The sequence below is a fragment of the Jatropha curcas genome, unplaced genomic scaffold (assembly GCF_041381405.1).
Source record: "Jatropha curcas cultivar XTBG-Jc1 unplaced genomic scaffold, XTBG_Jcur_1.0 HiC_scaffold_96_pilon, whole genome shotgun sequence".
In the NCBI taxonomy this organism is placed as follows: Eukaryota; Viridiplantae; Streptophyta; class Magnoliopsida; order Malpighiales; family Euphorbiaceae; genus Jatropha; species Jatropha curcas.
The window spans coordinates 18764-36936 of NW_028322353.1; the positions used below are offsets into that span (position 1 = coordinate 18764).

The 18173-nt window shown below is 29.8% G+C and overlaps 2 protein-coding genes and 1 long non-coding RNA gene across 5 annotated transcripts; 1 reads left to right on the top strand and 2 right to left on the bottom strand.

Moving 5' to 3' along the window:
• Positions 1 to 834: 834 nt before the first annotated feature.
• LOC105636528 (nuclear transcription factor Y subunit B-1) lies at positions 835 to 1652 on the bottom strand. Its single transcript, XM_012219819.4, has one exon. The coding sequence runs from the start codon at positions 1523 to 1525 to the stop codon at positions 995 to 997; it is 531 nt and encodes a 176-aa protein (XP_012075209.1). The 5' UTR covers positions 1526 to 1652; the 3' UTR covers positions 835 to 994.
• Positions 1653 to 7784: 6132 nt separating this feature from the next.
• On the bottom strand, positions 7785 to 11736 carry LOC149492150 (N-terminal acetyltransferase B complex catalytic subunit NAA20-like). 3 transcript variants are annotated; one of them, XM_089716847.1, is made up of 9 exons: positions 11628 to 11735; positions 11477 to 11538; positions 11219 to 11328; positions 10395 to 10501; positions 10220 to 10310; positions 9969 to 10101; positions 8929 to 8998; positions 8203 to 8263; positions 7785 to 8110 (listed from the first exon to the last, which is right to left on the bottom strand). In XM_089716847.1, the coding sequence occupies exons 4-9, from the start codon at positions 10470 to 10472 to the stop codon at positions 8019 to 8021; spliced, it is 525 nt and encodes a 174-aa protein (XP_089572973.1). In that variant the 5' UTR covers positions 10473 to 10501; positions 11219 to 11328; positions 11477 to 11538; positions 11628 to 11735; the 3' UTR covers positions 7785 to 8018. The 3 variants fall into 3 exon arrangements, with proteins under 3 accessions (XP_089572973.1, XP_089572972.1, XP_089572971.1); XM_089716846.1 differs by lacking the exon at positions 11219 to 11328; XM_089716845.1 differs by lacking the exon at positions 11219 to 11328 and having other exon boundaries at positions 11477 to 11736.
• Positions 11737 to 13743: 2007 nt separating this feature from the next.
• On the top strand, positions 13744 to 14787 carry LOC149492151 (uncharacterized). Its single transcript, XR_016319111.1, has 2 exons — positions 13744 to 13810; positions 14616 to 14787. It is a non-coding gene; the product is annotated as an uncharacterized LOC149492151 (long non-coding RNA).
• Positions 14788 to 18173: the final 3386 nt, after the last annotated feature.

Consider the following 18173-nt stretch of genomic DNA (forward strand, 5'->3'; position numbering starts at 1 on the left):
TATAACTAAACGATCTAAATAAATGAATGCTTTCAATTCAGTTGTTATACTTGGTTCTCACACAAAGTTCTTGCTATAGCGAATTTATCTGATAAAAAAATACGCAATTGACAAGTTAAAAATGGATTTATAGAAAAATTGCAGACTTCAATTGTTTTATAGAAGAGAGATGTTTCCCAAATATTAATCCAAATTTATTTATGAAAAGATAAAAAGAATAAGAAAAGACAAGGCCTGAACACATAACAAGTTTATAATTTGTTTTTCTCTTTTTTAATGAGAGCCTGGTATTTATAAAGAAAGGTTATGTTATTAGGAAATAAGAGAGAGCTTTGGACCAGAAAAAATGGTGTTGCTGTTGAGTGATGGTGATCAGAGCATTGAATTTATTTAGATTGTTTAGTTCTTTCTTTCTTTTTTATTCTTTTTAAAAACTGAATTTAATGTTCCTGTGGTGATAAAAAAAAAAAAAAGGAGGAAAAAAGAGATAAATTCATTAAGGGGCAATTTTGTTAAATGATATTGTATAAAATGTTATTGCTTTGGCGTAAACAATTAGTTCTCTGAAAATAATGGCACTCTTAAAAAAAAAAAAAAAAACACTTTCAAATATCATTTTGGTGCAATTGGAAATATTATTATTGTTATTATTATTTTGTCTAAAATGAGAAAGTGGAGAACAAAGAAGGCGAGGTAAGCTGGTGTGTGCTGCGAAATTATTAATCCACCAACATAAATTGAAATAACGTTACACTTGGAAAATATTTAGTGAAATCGCATCTCTCAAATAAAAATATTTCATAGAAATTCTCTATTTTCACATATGCTCATATATAATTGATCAAAGGCAGGAAATGGACTTAAACATAAATATATTTTCATACATGGATATTTATATATATATGTATACATTAATTAATTAATATTTCTAATAGCTGCCATTCATATTGAAAATTACCTGCACCACCAAATTCTCTCCATACCCAACAAACCTTCAGTTATATCCATAGCCGCTTTTAGGAGTAATTACTTGCGCCCCAAGTGAATAAAATCCGCCATTAAAGGTCTGCAAGTCAACCTCAGTTGAAAAAGAACTATTTACTTTGTTAATTTCGTCATTAGTTGCAAGCGGAGATTGATCTTCTTGTCTAGCCATAGAATTTTTCTCTCCTTCAGTTTCTCTATATTTGTTGAGATAAATCTTTAACGGACCCACATAATTTTCAAACCCTAGTGTAGTCATAGCCCATAAAAGATCGTCGCCATTAATGGTCTTTCTTTTTTCTCTTTGACACTTATCGGAGGCTTCACCGGTGATGAAGCTTATGAACTCAGAAACACATTCTTGAACGGTTTCTTTAGCTTCTTTGGATATTTTTGCATTTGCAGGAAGTGATTTTTTCATGATACGGCTAACGTTGGCGATAGGGAGAAATCGGTCTTGCTCTTTGGAAGAGCTATCAGAGATATTCCCTGACAAGGGGCTTCCGATAGGGCTGGTTATTTGGTTTCTTTTTCCAGCCATAGTATTTAGATTCAAGAAAATGGAGGAGCAAGAAAGGAAGAAAGCAAGAAAGAAGGAAAAGTTTAGTGTATTTTTCTTTTTATTTTTTAGTTTCTTTTGTAAGTGCTTGTGTTGTGGAATCTAAAGAGATGAGAGCTTGGGCTTTTAAGCTAACAAAAGTGGGGTAAAAGAGACCAAAAATATAAAAAGTGGAAAGGCGGTATGATGTGGACAGAAAAAGAAAAGAAACGAAGCACTTACAACCATTCTGCAAAGAATGGTTTTTGAGAAATGTCGAATCTCACACCAAGTAAAATTTGCAAAAAGATCAATGAAGAGTTGTTGTTACTTCGTAGGCGGAGAGTGGTGACTTTTCTTTTAAAAGCTTCAAATGAAGTGCGGACACGTGGAATATGATAAAAGTGGGATTGATTTACAGTCAAGTTACCCAAATTTGAGAATGACTTGTCTTCACTTAGTATTTGATGTCCGGTACGGAGCCAAAATTGAAGATAAAGAGGGTAATTTTTTTTTTTTTTCAAAAGTTAGGAGTGACAAAATTAAAAAGTACATTAGTTTAAGGGATAATTATTGAAAATTTTTCAGAAATTTAAAGGGTAAACTTTAAAAAAAAAAAAAAAATTTGCTGAGGGGAGCGGAGCTATTCCTGACCCCTCCCTCAGTCAATGTACAAGCCACACATGCATCAAGTCAATCTTATAAAATTATTCAGTGCAAACAAAAGTGTTAATTAATAATTCACTTGAAAAAAAATGATAAACAGTTTTCAATTAATTTTTATTGAATAATGGAAAAGAGAATTTAAACTTGAATCTATTATTAAATCATATATATACTTAACCACTAGACTATTTTTCAATGTGCGAATAACAATTAATTATTGTTTAATAATTAGATGTGATCTAATTGGTTAGAGAATATGAAAAATAAGAGTATATATATAAGTGCATGCACACGCGCATGTCTTCATGCTAATATTGAGGTAGTATTTAGATAAAGCACTTCAATAATAATGATTTCAAATTTCAGAATTTGGTCTTTTAAATAAAGTTCATTTAGAGATGCAATTTATTTCTACTGATATTTCTAATTTATATTTAGTATCTTTCTCTGATCTTAATTTCAATTTCAATATATTTAAATATGTACATGACCCTCTTATTTTATAAAAATTGTTCTGATATAAAAATTTCTGCTGTATTTCTAAATAGAAATTCAGTATATGAGAGAATACTAATCCAAAAAATATATAAAGTTAATTAGTTTTGCTTTATTTTGTTGAAAATTAAATTTAGTAGAGTTAATGATAGATGGCAATCATTAGCTTCATCTTTTTTTTTTTTTTTTTTGAATTAGTAAATGAATATAACTTTCAATTTTATTAGCTAATTAGAGTTTAACCTCACGTAAATGATGTACTTCAACTCAATTTATTATTATCTGTAACAGCGTTTTAAGTAGCTTTTAGCGTTATATTTTGAGGTAACATAGCATTTGAACTAATTTTTAGAGGTTAAAGTAACATTTTATGAAAAGTTAACACATGCAATGTTTAGCTTTTTAGCATTTTATAAAAAATTACTCAAACAGCTAAATGATCTAAAATAAGTAACAGATACCAAAACAATTAATTTTGCCGAACAGCTAAACACTCTAGAGTAGCTGATAGATATCAAAACAACTAATTTTACTGAAGAGATTATATATATACATATAGGGACAAATATACGTAATGAATAATGGTGGAATAAATCCGAGATATTGATCGGACATCCATGGAAACTGGCAATCTTTCCTTGTCCTTATGAAGATATTCGTATATTAAAGCTTTTTTCTTGACTTGGAATCAGAGTTGGATAACTAATATCAACCTTCAATTCATAAAATATCACATGGGTATCTTTCCTTGGCTTAAATAAAGCATGCAATAGTTGAGTGGCTCTAGCACATATGCTTCACTTTCCTCTCCTTTTTGCTTATTTATGTCTTTCTAGATTCTCTTTATCACATCCCATATATATATATATATATCCCCACACCTTCTCTTGCCTCAATCAGTCGTTTTTTCTAATCTCTGTTAAAGATGTAATAAATTCGACGATAAAATTTTTTATCATTTTGATGAGTCAAATGGAGAGCGAGTCTTGCTGTATAACTAATCATATCATTTCGGTACATTGCATTTTTCAATAAATATATTAATTGACAGAAGTAGAAAAATTTATGAGTGAGAGAATTTGATAAATGATAATGTGCTCAAATAAATATATTATTTGAAACTAAATAAATATCTTTATAGTATTTCTGGTTATTTTAAGTAAGGAATAATGAAATAAATGCCGAGAGCGAGAATGTGGAGACTTAATACTGAGCGAGAATTTAGGGCATTAATTACATAATAAAAAGACCTTTTGACCAAGAGTTACTTATTTCAATTCTACTTAATCAATGCTTGGTTGATTCTTAACAAACCTATTATATATAATTAATTATTAAATTTTATATTTAAATAATATAAAAGGTATAGTTATTGTTAATGTATTTGACTATTCTAATAAAATTTTAAGTTTAATATCTTTCATATAAGAATTAAAACTCATGTCAATGCTTAAAAAAAAAAAATCATTTCTATATGAACTATAGTTATATATATATATATGTATGAAATCTTTCTTTCATGATTTGCTGGCCAACTTGTGCAGCTCATCAATCAAATCTGCAAATTTCAACTTTTTAAAATGCATTGCATGTAGAAGTAAACCCATTTAATTAGTTCAAACATCTAAAAATAAAATAATAACAAATTCTTAAATCCATTTAACCTAAAAATGACAAGTGGCTACTTTAGAAGCAACTTCTCTTGCCATTTCCACCACACCAACATATAAAAATTCTTTGGACTGTCTCCAACTTGCTGTCTTCTCAATAAATTAAAAGGTAAAGTTTGGAGATTAATAAAGTATCATTCAATTGTTTAAGGGCTAATCCTTATATTAAAAAATTTATATATATATTATTAAAAAAATTAGGGTTTGACATAAATGGAAGCTTCTAGGTCAATCTTGGACCTAGATTAATTATATATGTTAAAACCCAAATATGTTGTTAGGGAAAGCTAAAACCTGTCAGAATATTGGTGAACGAAAGCATCCAAAGGAAAGATACTTTTCACCTAAGACAATTTTAGATTCTCATCAATGCCTTGTTGGTGACATGGTGGGTGGGATCAATTCTTCTTTTTTTTTTAATTTATTATTCTATTTATAATTGTATTGCAAAAATAAAAATTGAAGCTTGAAGTTCTAAATTTGGACAGTTATGTTTATAATAGTGAACTAGAAAAAATTGAGCTCCTACTCTTGAAAATTCGAATTAGAAAAAAGAAAATTCAACAAAAATCAGAAAGAGATATTTTTAAATTATATTTGTTATTAATAGAATATATTACTTTAAATTAAATAATTCATTGTATTTCTTTGCAGTGATGAAATTATGAGCCTTTACTATTTATGACTCATAATGTTATGGTAATCGAAGAAGGAAATCAATGGTTAATAAATGATATTGATTATAGTTAGCAGGCAGATTTTTTTTTGGTGTTGCCATATAGGATTCCAAATTAATAAAATGTGTAATGACTTAATTGTTTATCTTTATATTTACTTAAAAATAAATTAATTTATAATTGTTTATTGATTAGATTAAACCGTCTTAAATGTAACATCAAATTAATGAATTTTACCACCTTTCATTTTACTTCTTTTTTTTTTATTTATCTTTACAAATTTCAACATTTTTAATCCATACTCTTGAACGCATATCTATCTACTAATTTTTACTAATTAATTTTGACTTTTATTTTTAATAAAATAACATTTATTTTTAAAATATTTTGATGTAGAAAGAATTGTTGTTTCAATTTTAATCCACATGCTATATTTTAAAATATTTTTAGTTTATTTCTATTTTATTAACTTTATTTTAAACAAAGATTTTATTTTCATTTTTTTAATTTCTTCAAAATTTTTCAGTTTTTACTGTTTTATTTTCAAATTTTATATTCCTATTTGATGATTGTAGATCTTAGTCATATAACAAAGCGTTGTAATTTGAAGTGTTAATGATATTAAGAGATGAATGGAAAAATGAAAAAAAAAAAGTATATGAAACACAAAATATATTCTTTTTATTTTATTTTATTTTTTAGAATAGAAGGTGTTCCTTCACCTCTTTTATATTAACAAATTCCCATCAAGTTGTAAAGCATAAAATTTTTCGATACCTCCTATTATACGTGTTTTCTAAAAATAGAATTTATGTTTTCACAAAATAGAATTTATATTTTCATCTTTACATCGAAACAATTCGTGAGATTTATCCGGCTCTAACTCTATTTCAGAATATTTTTATAAACAGTAATTGTTTTTTTTACCATTTTAGTGTATGTAAAATAAAACGATGGCGGCAATGTTGAAGTCATACGAAAGTCGTATTTTGTCTGTTAAGTCCAAAAGCGTGTGAAGATGTGGAGATTTTGTCTCAACTTCCACAGTTATGAAGTTCCAATTTTTAAAATGATTTTATTTTGGCATGCAGGATAAGAGAAAGAGATGAAAATAGAGATAAATATTTTTTAACTTAATATATGCATTTTGGTGTTTTTATTAAAAATTAACAGGAAAAATGTTTTTTTATTAGCGTAAAAAATAAATAGTTGAAGGACATTAAAAATTTAGGGATGAATTAATGTATTTACTAAAAAAGGATGAACAAAATAATAACAAAAGTTAAAAATTATAAATTAAATAATAATTCTCTCTTGATATATATTTTAGAAAGAAATTTCTGGCAATATCTCAAAAAAGAATTCATTAATTAGTTTCCTTCAATATCTCAAAAAAAATTATTATTTTATCAAACTACTAAATATAATAATAAAAATTGAAATTTTAAAATATTAATTAGTTCAATGCATATGATAAATTTTTTTTAAATTTTATTCGTTTATATTAAAATGAGAATAAATATGGAGAATATATGATTATTCTAAAAAAAAATCAAAATATAATAAAATGTTATTAACTTATTGAATATTTTTATAAAATAGACCAAGTGAAGGTGAAAATTTTATATGAGTAAAGAAAGTGAGAGAATTTATTTATGAAAGAAATATAGAAAGTCACTTCCATTTAATAGTTGCATCGAAATGAATATGGCATGATAGAATAATAAACAGTTGCCAGTAAAAAGTTGGTGACATTTTTTTCCCATTTTAGAATAAAAATTTGATGATTTTTTTTATTATTTTTAACGGTAAAAATGCTCCAAATACAGTGAGACTTACAAGAGGAAAATGACTTTCCAATTCTATATTTCATAAATCATTATGTTTAGCTTCTTTTATGAAATCAAGAAATATATTCTTTTATGAAATCATAATAAAAATTAAATGTTTAATTTATTGATGACAAAAAAATTCAAATATCAATTTCAAATGCTTAATGAAGTAATGGAAGACGATAAACAAATTACCAAAATAATTTTGTTTTTAAAGATTTTATTAGAATAATGCAATTTTAAATGAGGAATTTTATCGGCAGATGCAACAGATTTAATGTAATTGGATAATTACAATGAAACTTGAAACAATCAAGTAGTGATCTGGTTGGTCTTCTTACTTATGTGAGAATTATTTAACATTGAGGGTCTATTCGATAATTTTAGCAATTCTAGTAAATTTTAGCCGATGTAGTAACTTTCAGCTATTTAACTAAGAGTTAGCGGTTAGATATTAGTTGTTAGATATTCATATAGCTGTTAAAATAGAAATGTTTAGAAAAAATAATTGTTTGATTAGCTATTTAATATAAAAAGACAAAACAAAAAAAAAGATGCGGTTACAGAGAACGAGCCAAAAACAAGTGATATGCATAGACATTATATAAAATTCCGTGAAACATTACCTCAAACTCTAAATGAACACAATAATTAATTAAAATAATATTTTAATCCAATCAAAACACTGAACACTACTCCAAACGCTTCTACCTATCAAAGCCTGCATCTGCTTGGTCCATCCACTCTTCAATAAATGCAGTTTTTAATTTTTCAGTAAATATATTGTTCAAGTCCCTTTTGTATATTTCTCAAATATAGAACTTCTTCCTTCAAGTCAATATAAGAATACATTAAAATATTATTACAAGATTTGATTAATTGTTGAAATATATAGATAACAAAGAATAAATTGAACATGAGATTTTCAATTTAAAGTTTTATACTTAATTTATAGTATATAAAATCTAACTTAATTCTTACTCAGTACAGAGGCCATACAGCATTCAAAACTCAAAAGATGGGAAAACCAATAACAATGTGCACCTTTCTCTTTGATATTCTCACGCTCAACATATCGTCCTGCTCAACAATGTGCAACTGATACAAGGTACTTACTCTTTCATTCAAGAATCACAAAATTATTCAGCTTTCCGATCTAATCATATTCCAGTTCATCAGGAGTAACTGGCCGTTTGAGTGGAATAATAGACTTCTTTTCAACATCCCGCGATAAAGCTTTCCTCATGTCTGAATCCAGAGCACAATAAAGTAAGTAATTGAGAGGTGATAAGAGCCCAATAGAACGAAATCAGAAATGTTTCGGTCAGGTGTAAACTTGCCTAAGCCATCTTCCTCCCCTGAGTAATATCGGAGCACTCGTCTATAGATTACATACCCGAGCTGAAAAGAAAAGGAAGATCGATAAACATTACATTCTCATATTATTGATGGATCAGAAAGAAAAAGAACACAGTCACACACTTAATGAATGTCCCCCTCCAGAAAACATATTGAACATGAATGAAACTTGTAAATGAATATCTTCCATCCAGTTATGACCCAGTTACTCAGCAGAGCAGTTTCTCATGGGAAAATGCAAGCAAATCTAAGCAGTTAAATCCTACAATTTGCCTAACAAAATTAACTGATCCAAACTAGCAGTACTACAAAAGCACATTTGTCGATGCTTGGTGAGGTTAACACCATGCCGGCTTCAATTTCTTTTGGCAATGAAGACACATCCATGCATCTCTTGAAACACTTTTTTTGATATTATCCAGTTCTTTTAAGAACTTATATGAAAGAAAAAGAAAAAAAACAAATATCAAAGCTCTAAATAAGAATTAGGAATGAAATGCTAACCAAAATTAACGATATTGGCTACGTCATGTAATATTCCCAAGAAGGAAAGTTTATATAATTGAGGTCAAATGGCATTAATTAAAAGAAAAAGAATATCAAAAATAAAACTCACAAGAAGATTTGAAGCCCCTATTTTACAAATTAGAGAAGTATGATCAAGTAGCAACAAAATTGCAAATTTACCATCACTCAAGACACATTACCTTCTCGTACATCTTTATGGCTGGTGTATTTGACGCTCTAACAAACAGATCCACGAAGTATGCCTTATCACTGAAAAAAAAAAAAAAAAAAAGGTTGTCGTTAGAAAGATTCTTGCGCCTATACTAATCCAGACGATGAGTTAAAAAAGTAAAAGACAGAAGAGGTAATCAAACAAAAGCCTTAAGCCCGTCCGAGTAATTCTATCTAAAAGATAGAATATTTACCGAAATCCAACAACTAGACAATAACAACAGCTGAACAAAACATCCAAAATGGTTTTCTAGCCACACTGGCCCATAGTTCTATATCAATATGTTAATATGAATAGAAAGCAATATCGTTAGCAAGGAGACATAAACAATGCAGCACAAATAGAAGACTGGCACTTCCTGAGAAAATTCACAATTCAAAGGACCTCATAAGACTGCACTTGTCTTCCTAAGAACTAAGAGGTTGAACCTACAGAGCAGGAAATAGTGCAAGACCAAACTTCCCACAGTTTTCTAAAGTGTGTCCAGAAATAGATTCTAGGAACTTCCAAAACTAAATAAATTTGGAAATAAGATGATACTCTATAGCTCAATGTCATCTAAGTCTCAACCCTTCCGAGAGCCCAACTTAAGCCAAAATGCCAACTCAGCTGGACGTAGACATGCATATCAATAAATAAAAGTAGAGCTGCATAATGTTGCAAACAAAGCCCCAAAAGAATGTTCTCTCTTCATAATGAGTTTCATATAAAAAGAAACCAATATAATATTTAACATACAACCACCATATGATTTAATGATGCTGCTGTGCTAATGGAAAAATCCAAAAGTCCTATCTTAACATGAATTTCATTCATTCAAGCAAAAGAATCCAAAAGTCCTATCTTAACATCGATTTCATTCATTCAAGCAAAAGACATTAAAACAAGGCCAAGGACTCAAAGATTCTAGATATGAGTATTAGCAATCGTTGATTACAATTTCCAGTAAAAAATATATAATTATCAGAAGAAAATAGCAAAAGTTCCTTCATCATGTGAAAATCTTACATTTTATCACTAATGTCTTCGAGGAGGTTCATGAGTTTTTTAGCTAATTGTTGCCTGCGGTATTCAGTAGCCACTGTAACTGCCGTGACATGTCCATGCCAGGACTCGCCTTGTCCTTCTACTTTACCCATAACTACAACCATCCACAAAGATTGCCCTCTTTTAGGCTTTCTCTTCTTTGTCACCAAAAAAAAGGTAAAAATTACACACAAAATAATGAATTAAAAAGGGAAGAAAGAGGAAGAGCTTACTGTAACCCATGATTTTACTACTAGGGCCTTCAGCAACATGAAAATAGTCCGGCCATCTTGCCAAATAAGTCATATAGAATGACATGTTGAACTACACAATCGATTTTCTTGAAGACTATTAATATCATTTCATTAGCAATATAATTAATTGAAAAATTTTAGAAATTCAGCTTACAGTTTCAGTGAGATGGTCGAGATTTACAGAGGAAAACCGGAGAAGATCTTTGCAGCAGAATCGGCGAATGGTTGTCATCTTTCTCTAGTCTCGTATGGTTCCTGGCTCTGAATTGAGATAATTGTGGCCAAAAACTGATCAGTGGACACTTACATAGAAGAAAATTTCCTTCATATCTCAAAAAACAAATCTTGAATGGTTAACAATAATTAATTTAGCCAAACTACTGAAAACAATATCAAAAAATTGAAAATTTAAATCAATTAATTAGTTCTATTGAAATATATATATATATATATATATATATGAGATTTCATATTTGTTATTTTATTTTGTAGATTTATATTAAAGTGAGAAACATATAAAGTAATATCTGATAGAATTAAGACTAATGCTATATGATAGCAAAGTAGCTTGACTACCCTGATAAAGAATATAAAATACCACCTCCACCATATATATACACCTTGTAACTAAATAGTTTATACAAGGCTGTGCTTAACAGCTCCTTATACCATCCACATCACCAATAACCCCCAACTCCACTGCAATAATAAGCAATTATTTCAATGACCCCAACGATAGCAGTCTCAAATCGACCAAAGACAACAGTAGCTAACAAGAAGAAACATGAGTATATGAGAATGTCCAGTCTCAAATTTCCTATAATTGCAAAAGTTAAGTGTACAGCAAGTTTGGTTGGATATTTGTTCAACTAAACAAACTAAAGTTGAAACATTTTATTTTGTTTTATTTTTTTCATTTTAATTTTCTCTTCCTCTCATTCATCATCAGCCAGACTAGCATAAATCCAAAATTTTAACCTATGTGTCATCGAGAAGAATTCCAAACTTCATCCTTGCAATCCCTTTCAGGTCCAATTTTGACTTTGAGAGAACAGGAAGTGGGTAAGGAATTAAGGATTACGATTTCCCTGTCAATTTCAAGTTACCCAACCAATCCCCATTATTAAAGCAACACAAGATCAACAGGCCCAAACTACAAAATTCAATTAATCTTAATGCCACACAATAACACAACAACATGACCAGAGAAAGAGAAGAAAATATTGAGAAGCTTACTATTGCGGGGCGGTGGTAATAACTAGCGATACGATCACACCACGGAGAAAACGGATTCAAAACTTCAACAGACCAAAAACAAACGAAAACGAAGCTTAAAGTATAGGAAAAAAATGGCAGGAATTTGAAATTGAATAGTGGTGAGATTTACATCTGCTGACCGATGGGAGCAGTGAATGATTAATTATAGATAAGAAGAATCTGTGAAGGAGACGGTCAAATTATCCGCTTTGGTAACGTTGTCGGCAAACAATTTGGCCGTCGGTAGTGACAGGACGAGAAGACTTGTTTTTCAGAAAAACGGGTTGGATTTTGGAATTCGGATTATGTACATCAACTATTATTTATTAACTAGTGGCAGTATCTAAGAACTCGAATACAGTTATCGTAGCATTGTTGAAAAATCGGGATATTCGAATTAAAATTTTATTTTTTATTTTTTTAAGCAAGAGATCTTCGCACAAATATTAATAAAAAAAAATTCTCACTTAGATGATTCAAAAAAATAGATGGTAATTTCTTTTCTCTTGTGCAATGATAATATCATTAGCAGTTACAACTTATCTATATCCATACTACATATAAAGTGAAAATGAGAATAAATAATGAGATTTTTTATATTGTCCTTATAAAATTTAAGATATTTTAAATAATTTTAATTATAGCCAATTAAAAAATTTTGACATAAAATTATATATAATATCTCTATAATTTGATTTGATGTTTTTTATTAGATAAATACATATAGATAATTAAGCATTTGAAATTTAAAATTTGACTATTATTATCTTATTACGTTTAATATATTTTATTTTATTATATTATTATATAAATATTATCATAATTTTAATTATTTATTATTATTATTAATTTATTTTATTTTTATTTAATATTATTGTAATCTATCTTCAACATTATTATTTAAATGAATATGTGAAATATGAGTGAAATACCCCGAATTTTTATTTTCAAAACATTTTCCAATTTAATTTAACGAACCGACAGCCTGGAAATTGCTATTAATATTTTAGTGCGAATACTATGAGAAATCGAATCGAAAACCGATTGAAAAAGCCGAAAACCGGTTGAAAATCGAAGATTTGGGCCGAATCGAACCGAATCGAACCGGTTCGACCCAAACCATCTAGAAACATCCTTTTCCCTTTATCTTCACACGCCTATCTCCTTCACTCTCCACCATTTCTATGCCACCTCCAGCCCACCCACCGCACCACCACACCTCCCTCTCTTCTTCTTTTTCTCTTCTTTTTTCTTCTTCTTTCTTTCTTTCCTTTTTCTTTCTTCTTTCCCTTTTCTTCTTCCCTGCAACTGGGTCTGCGTCACTGCCAGCGACTGCAGCAGCTCCAGCAAGCCTCTGACCACCGGATTGCGCCTCTGCCGCCGCTCCAGCGTGCCTCCGACCACCGACAGCCACTGCTCTCCGATCCGGCACACGTGGCAATTTCCGATCTAGCAGAAATTCAACAAAAAAATTATATTGGGGTATAAATTAATTTAAATATATTTTAGTTAATGAATTTAATTTTATTAATGATAGTTACTTAAATTTAGTTAGTTTACTTTTAATAATTTTAGTTGACTTAGTTAATGTTAGTAAAATTAGTTTTAATTAATTTTTTATTTGTTATTAATTTAGTAATATTAGTTAATGATTTTTTATTACTTGTAGTCAATTAGTTTAGTTAGTTCATGTTAGTACGCTAGTTATTAAATTAATTTTATTTTTTGTAGTTTTTTGGTTTTTCTTTGATCTTGTCGTTCAGTGTTCTCCTTTTCGTGTTGCTTTCCTTCCGGTCGTTTCCCTCTCCTGTTCTTGTCCTGTCTCCTTTGGCTTGTGTGGTGATGTTTGAGATTAAAGGAGGCTGGGAACATGTTGTTTGATTAATTGCCCGATGGATTGGGCCGTATGGATTGAATAATTGTGAACTTGTTGAGTTTTTAGCAGGAAGATAGTCTAAATTTTAGGGGAGATGCTGCCCGAAATTTCGGTAGAAATAAAATTAATTATAGAAATTAAATTACTAATAGAGATTAAATTATTTATAGAAATTAAAAATAGAATAAGATTATTAGAGTGATAAATAAATAAGGAAACCCAATATCTGTATCTATAAATATATATATATAGTTTAAATTAATAAATGAATTAAATGACTGCCAAAACTAGTAAACGAATCTAAATAGATCTTCAAATTTAAATTCTTACTTAGAATTCTATGTTTATTATAGAGGTTTATAAAATTTCGAATGCGAGGACGAAAGCTGGAAGCATGGAGTGATAAAGACAGTCCTTTTAAAGGACAATAAAGAAATGTGAGTAGTGGTTAGATAATCGCTTCATCCCGCCTGCATGCATGCATTCACGGCTAAATGTTATCATGCATTATTTTATTGAAGTGCCATATTATGATGCACTATTTGTTGATAGTAAAAATTGTTTGATTACTTGTGCTATGAATATACTGTGCCTTGTTTGTGTGGAATTGGGATGAAGTGGACCACCATGGGTTTGTGAGGACGGTCTGTGATATGGATCCTGAATATGATATGATATTGACCGTCGGCCGGGAAAATGGGAGATCGGCGCCCCCGTGTGCACCTGATGATATGGATTGTATGGAAAACCACAGGATGGCTTCTTGTTGTTGCGCACCTGATAATCTAGATTTGATTGTAGCCCGCAGGGTGGCCTCCTGTTGTGAGCACTTGATGATCTAGATTGGATGGAGACCACCGGGTTGCCTCCTGTGGTATGGAAAGAAAAGAGAGAATAGAAAAAACAATGAGAGGACTGGTCAGTGAGGATTAGACCAGTTGGCCGTATGGGGGATCGGCTCCCCGGTGCACATGTATGAGAGGGCGAGCCATGTGTGAGGACGGCTCGTTGGGGTTTCAGGTGGTGCCACTGACTAATTTCCACGTGATGTGATTATATGAAGGTGATGATACTTGTGATTGCTGCTGTATTGCCATTTGTGTGACAAACTGCATGATCATATAATTAAACGGTAACTAGATAAAAATATTTAGCTTCTGTGTGATTGTGTGGGGTGAGAGGGTTATCTAACCCTACTCATTGAGTTTGGCGCTCACCCCTGCCTACTATTTTTTTTTTCAGGTAATAGAAAGAAATAAAAGCCTTGTGGAGTTGAGACACTTATTGTAGAAGACTTTTAATGATAGAAATAACGATGTAAATATAAAGGTAGAGTTCCGCAATTGTATTCCAGTTGGGTTGTAAATAAATAGTAAAAGTCCATATTAAATATATGAACTGCATTTTGAGTTAATGGGCCTGAATCTATAATTATGAATAGAAGGTGAGATTTAAATAAGTTAGGCTTACTACGGGCTTCGGGGGCCTTAAGCCCACCCAGGTCCTAGGGCCCGGTCCGGTCCATGGAAATGGGTCGTGACAAAGGTGGTATCAGAGCCCGGGATTGAATTGCGGAACATAGGAAATTAAATAGAGAACTCCTATGTTGGGATCGGCCGTAACCAACAAAGGAGCTGTAGTCGGGATTGAATTCCATTTAGTGCCGGTGGACGCATCGTGCACGAGGATGGAAGGAAATCTGTATGAAACTTAGGACGAGAATTAAAAGTACAGAAATAATAGGGAATTATAAAAAGAGTCCGGGTAACTGACGTTTCTAAAATAAATACTTCGAGTTTTGCTAAATCCCCTCCATCTATTTTGAAGCAGAGGATCAGTTGGAAATTGGTGTAATGGTCTGATCACCCAGTACACCATGATTCGACAGGAGACACTGCTTCGAAAATTATTTGAAATTATTTAGAAAAGAAGTCGGAGTTTTAAAGATAATAAGAAAGTAAATTTATTTGAACTACGATTTGAGAAAACATGTTTATTATTTGCTTACTGGAAATGTTTTGAAGTTGCAATTAATTGTTTGGTTTCTTATTTTGGTCGGCATGTCAAAAATTTATCTGATTTTAGAATTTTAATTATTTACAATGATTGCATGTTTGATTAAATTTTTATCATATTGTCTATCCCGAGGACTAAATTAGGCCATATAGAAATTAATACTGATAAGTTAATAATAAATAGTATAGAATATGAATCTGACTGAAAATGTCAATTAAGATATAGATTAAATTCTAGAAATGTTACTGTTAGGGATTAAAAAGTGAAAAATGGTAATTTAAATTAAAGCAAGGGTTAGAAAAGGAGGATCTAAGACAAATAATCATAATAGACAAGAAATCCTCAATTATTCAAGGTGAAACTTAAGAATATAAAAGAAAATGTTAAATGAATTATGTGCTTGAATGTGAAGAACATAATGTTAACTGAATAGGTTAAATTAATTATAGCAATATAAAATAATGTAAACATGATAAAGAAGCAGGTAAAACTTCCTCTGAACAATTAGTATGAAGGGTAAAATTTTGGGTGTTTTAATATAGAATTAAAGTCGTTAGTGAATAATTGGGCAAAAGTTGTGAAGTTACAATTTGATTAATATGGAACCGATTGACTAATAGTTAATAGAAATAATTACCAAGCCATGAAATAATTATGAATCTATTATATAAATGAGCAATTAGATTGAACTCGATAATAGACTTATGGAACTAATGTGTAACTAAGGGATAGTTGGTATAATCTAAAAAAATTAGTAGGTGAAAGTTTAGTTTGTAATAAATTTATTAGACATTATATAATTAAGATCCTAGCACATGTAGGATACTTAAAGGGCTAGACTAAGTTCATAAATCTATTATAATAAAATGAATGTAGAAGATGGTGAATAACTTTAAATCACAAATGGGGAATGAATGGGGAAAGGAACGTGGATGCTGTAGGAAAGCTTAATAAATTAAGGAAATTAGATCGAGGTGCTAAATAAAATAAATAAAAGTTAATAAATTTGGAAGAGAATAAAGGTCAAAGATAAACTCATAATAATGAAATAGAGATTGAAAAATTAGAATAAAGAAATCTGAGAAGCAATGACCTTAGGATGGAATTAAATTTTGTGTAAAATAATGGTTTTACGCCTTAGATTCATGTACCCATCCTTAAAACTCTTTTACGGATAAGACTTAAATGAGGTTGGGTACACTAAGGAGATATGAAGGATAAAAGAAAGATTAAAATGAATCAAAAGGCTAAAGAATTTGGATAAGACTAGGGGATGTTAAATCGTAGAAAAGCCGATGATGATAATATGGTCAATTAATTTATCTACTGTGGAATACTAGAATAAATAATTAGAAACAAAATTGGGAAAGAAGAAAAATTCAGATGTAAGAAATATACATATAAAAAAAAAAAATAAAAAAAAATATAATGATGATGATAAAATAAATAACTAAATAAATAAAGATAAAATAATAATATAAATATAAATCACTACTGAAAATAACTTTTGGGAAAATTTAAGGTGTGGACCAATCTACTGAGAGGCTAGTAATAGTGAAAGGAATAGTAATGATGGAGATTAGAATATTCTTGGTTTAAAAGGATCATTTAGGGATGAAATATGTAACATTAGACTGGAACTAGATGATTTCAGGATTGTCCTCGTGGAGATAGACAATTCATTTTTGTTAAATACCAAAAGGTTGTAGAAAATACAATGAGTATTGATTTCAAACTTCATGAAAATATTTTATACCACGATTGAGATTGGTTTAAAATAAAGTAAATGCAAATTTCTATTAAAAGAATTTCAAGGTTTGTGTGAGTGACATGCCGATGTTTTTAAAAGTGGAAAAGGAAAATTATTTTAAAAGTTTTTAAATAGTCAGTTACCCATAGGATGGTCCACCTAGGCTGTAGTTGTTAACTCATTCGTCGAATTTTTGAATAAACGATTAATCTACCAATTTATATCAGTGAATATTAGTAAATAAAGACTTAAATTGCTCAAAAATCCTTAGTAGACACATTTGATGAAAGGTTGATATGAGATAACTAGTGTTGTAGACCATTATTATAAATGAACCCACTGAAATAAATTCTTTCTTAAGAAAAAGAGATATGACATCAATAAAAGAAATGAATTTATTAAGGTAGAAATTAACTTGGTATAAGAGATACAAATTAGTGAAACTTTGAAAGAGGTATATTAAGAATTGAAATTTTAATACTATGCCTTTTAGACTACAAGGAATTGTGACAAATCAGAACTAGAGGAAAATTACTATTTAAATCTGAACCTTCGGATAGTTACTTGATCAAAAGAGAATTATTTAATTTTAAGAAATCCTTTGGAGTTAATAATAAGGTAAGACTTAACTTGTGACTTGAATTGAAAAATTGGAACTAATGAATTCCTTTGTATCTGGTATGACTAATTGGTATTGTGATTATGTATAACTGATGAAAGGAAAAGTTCATGAAGAAATTTCCAAGGAAAACTGAACCTATGTGGCTAGGTGATGATTGTTTTGCATTGAATAATATAAATATAATTAGATTCGATTGTGGGATTGGAATATAATTGTGATTTGAGGGGGCTACTGGATTAAGATATGATCTTTGGTTGGAATTGGTTTTAATGATGTCATAATGTGTAATCGCACATGAATTTGATAAAGAGAAGAATAAATCTAATGAAAAGAAACTAGTGAAATGAACCGTGAGGTGATTGATAAGAATTTTGACATGTCAGCGGAAGGAGGAAAGACCTGAACTAAGTCA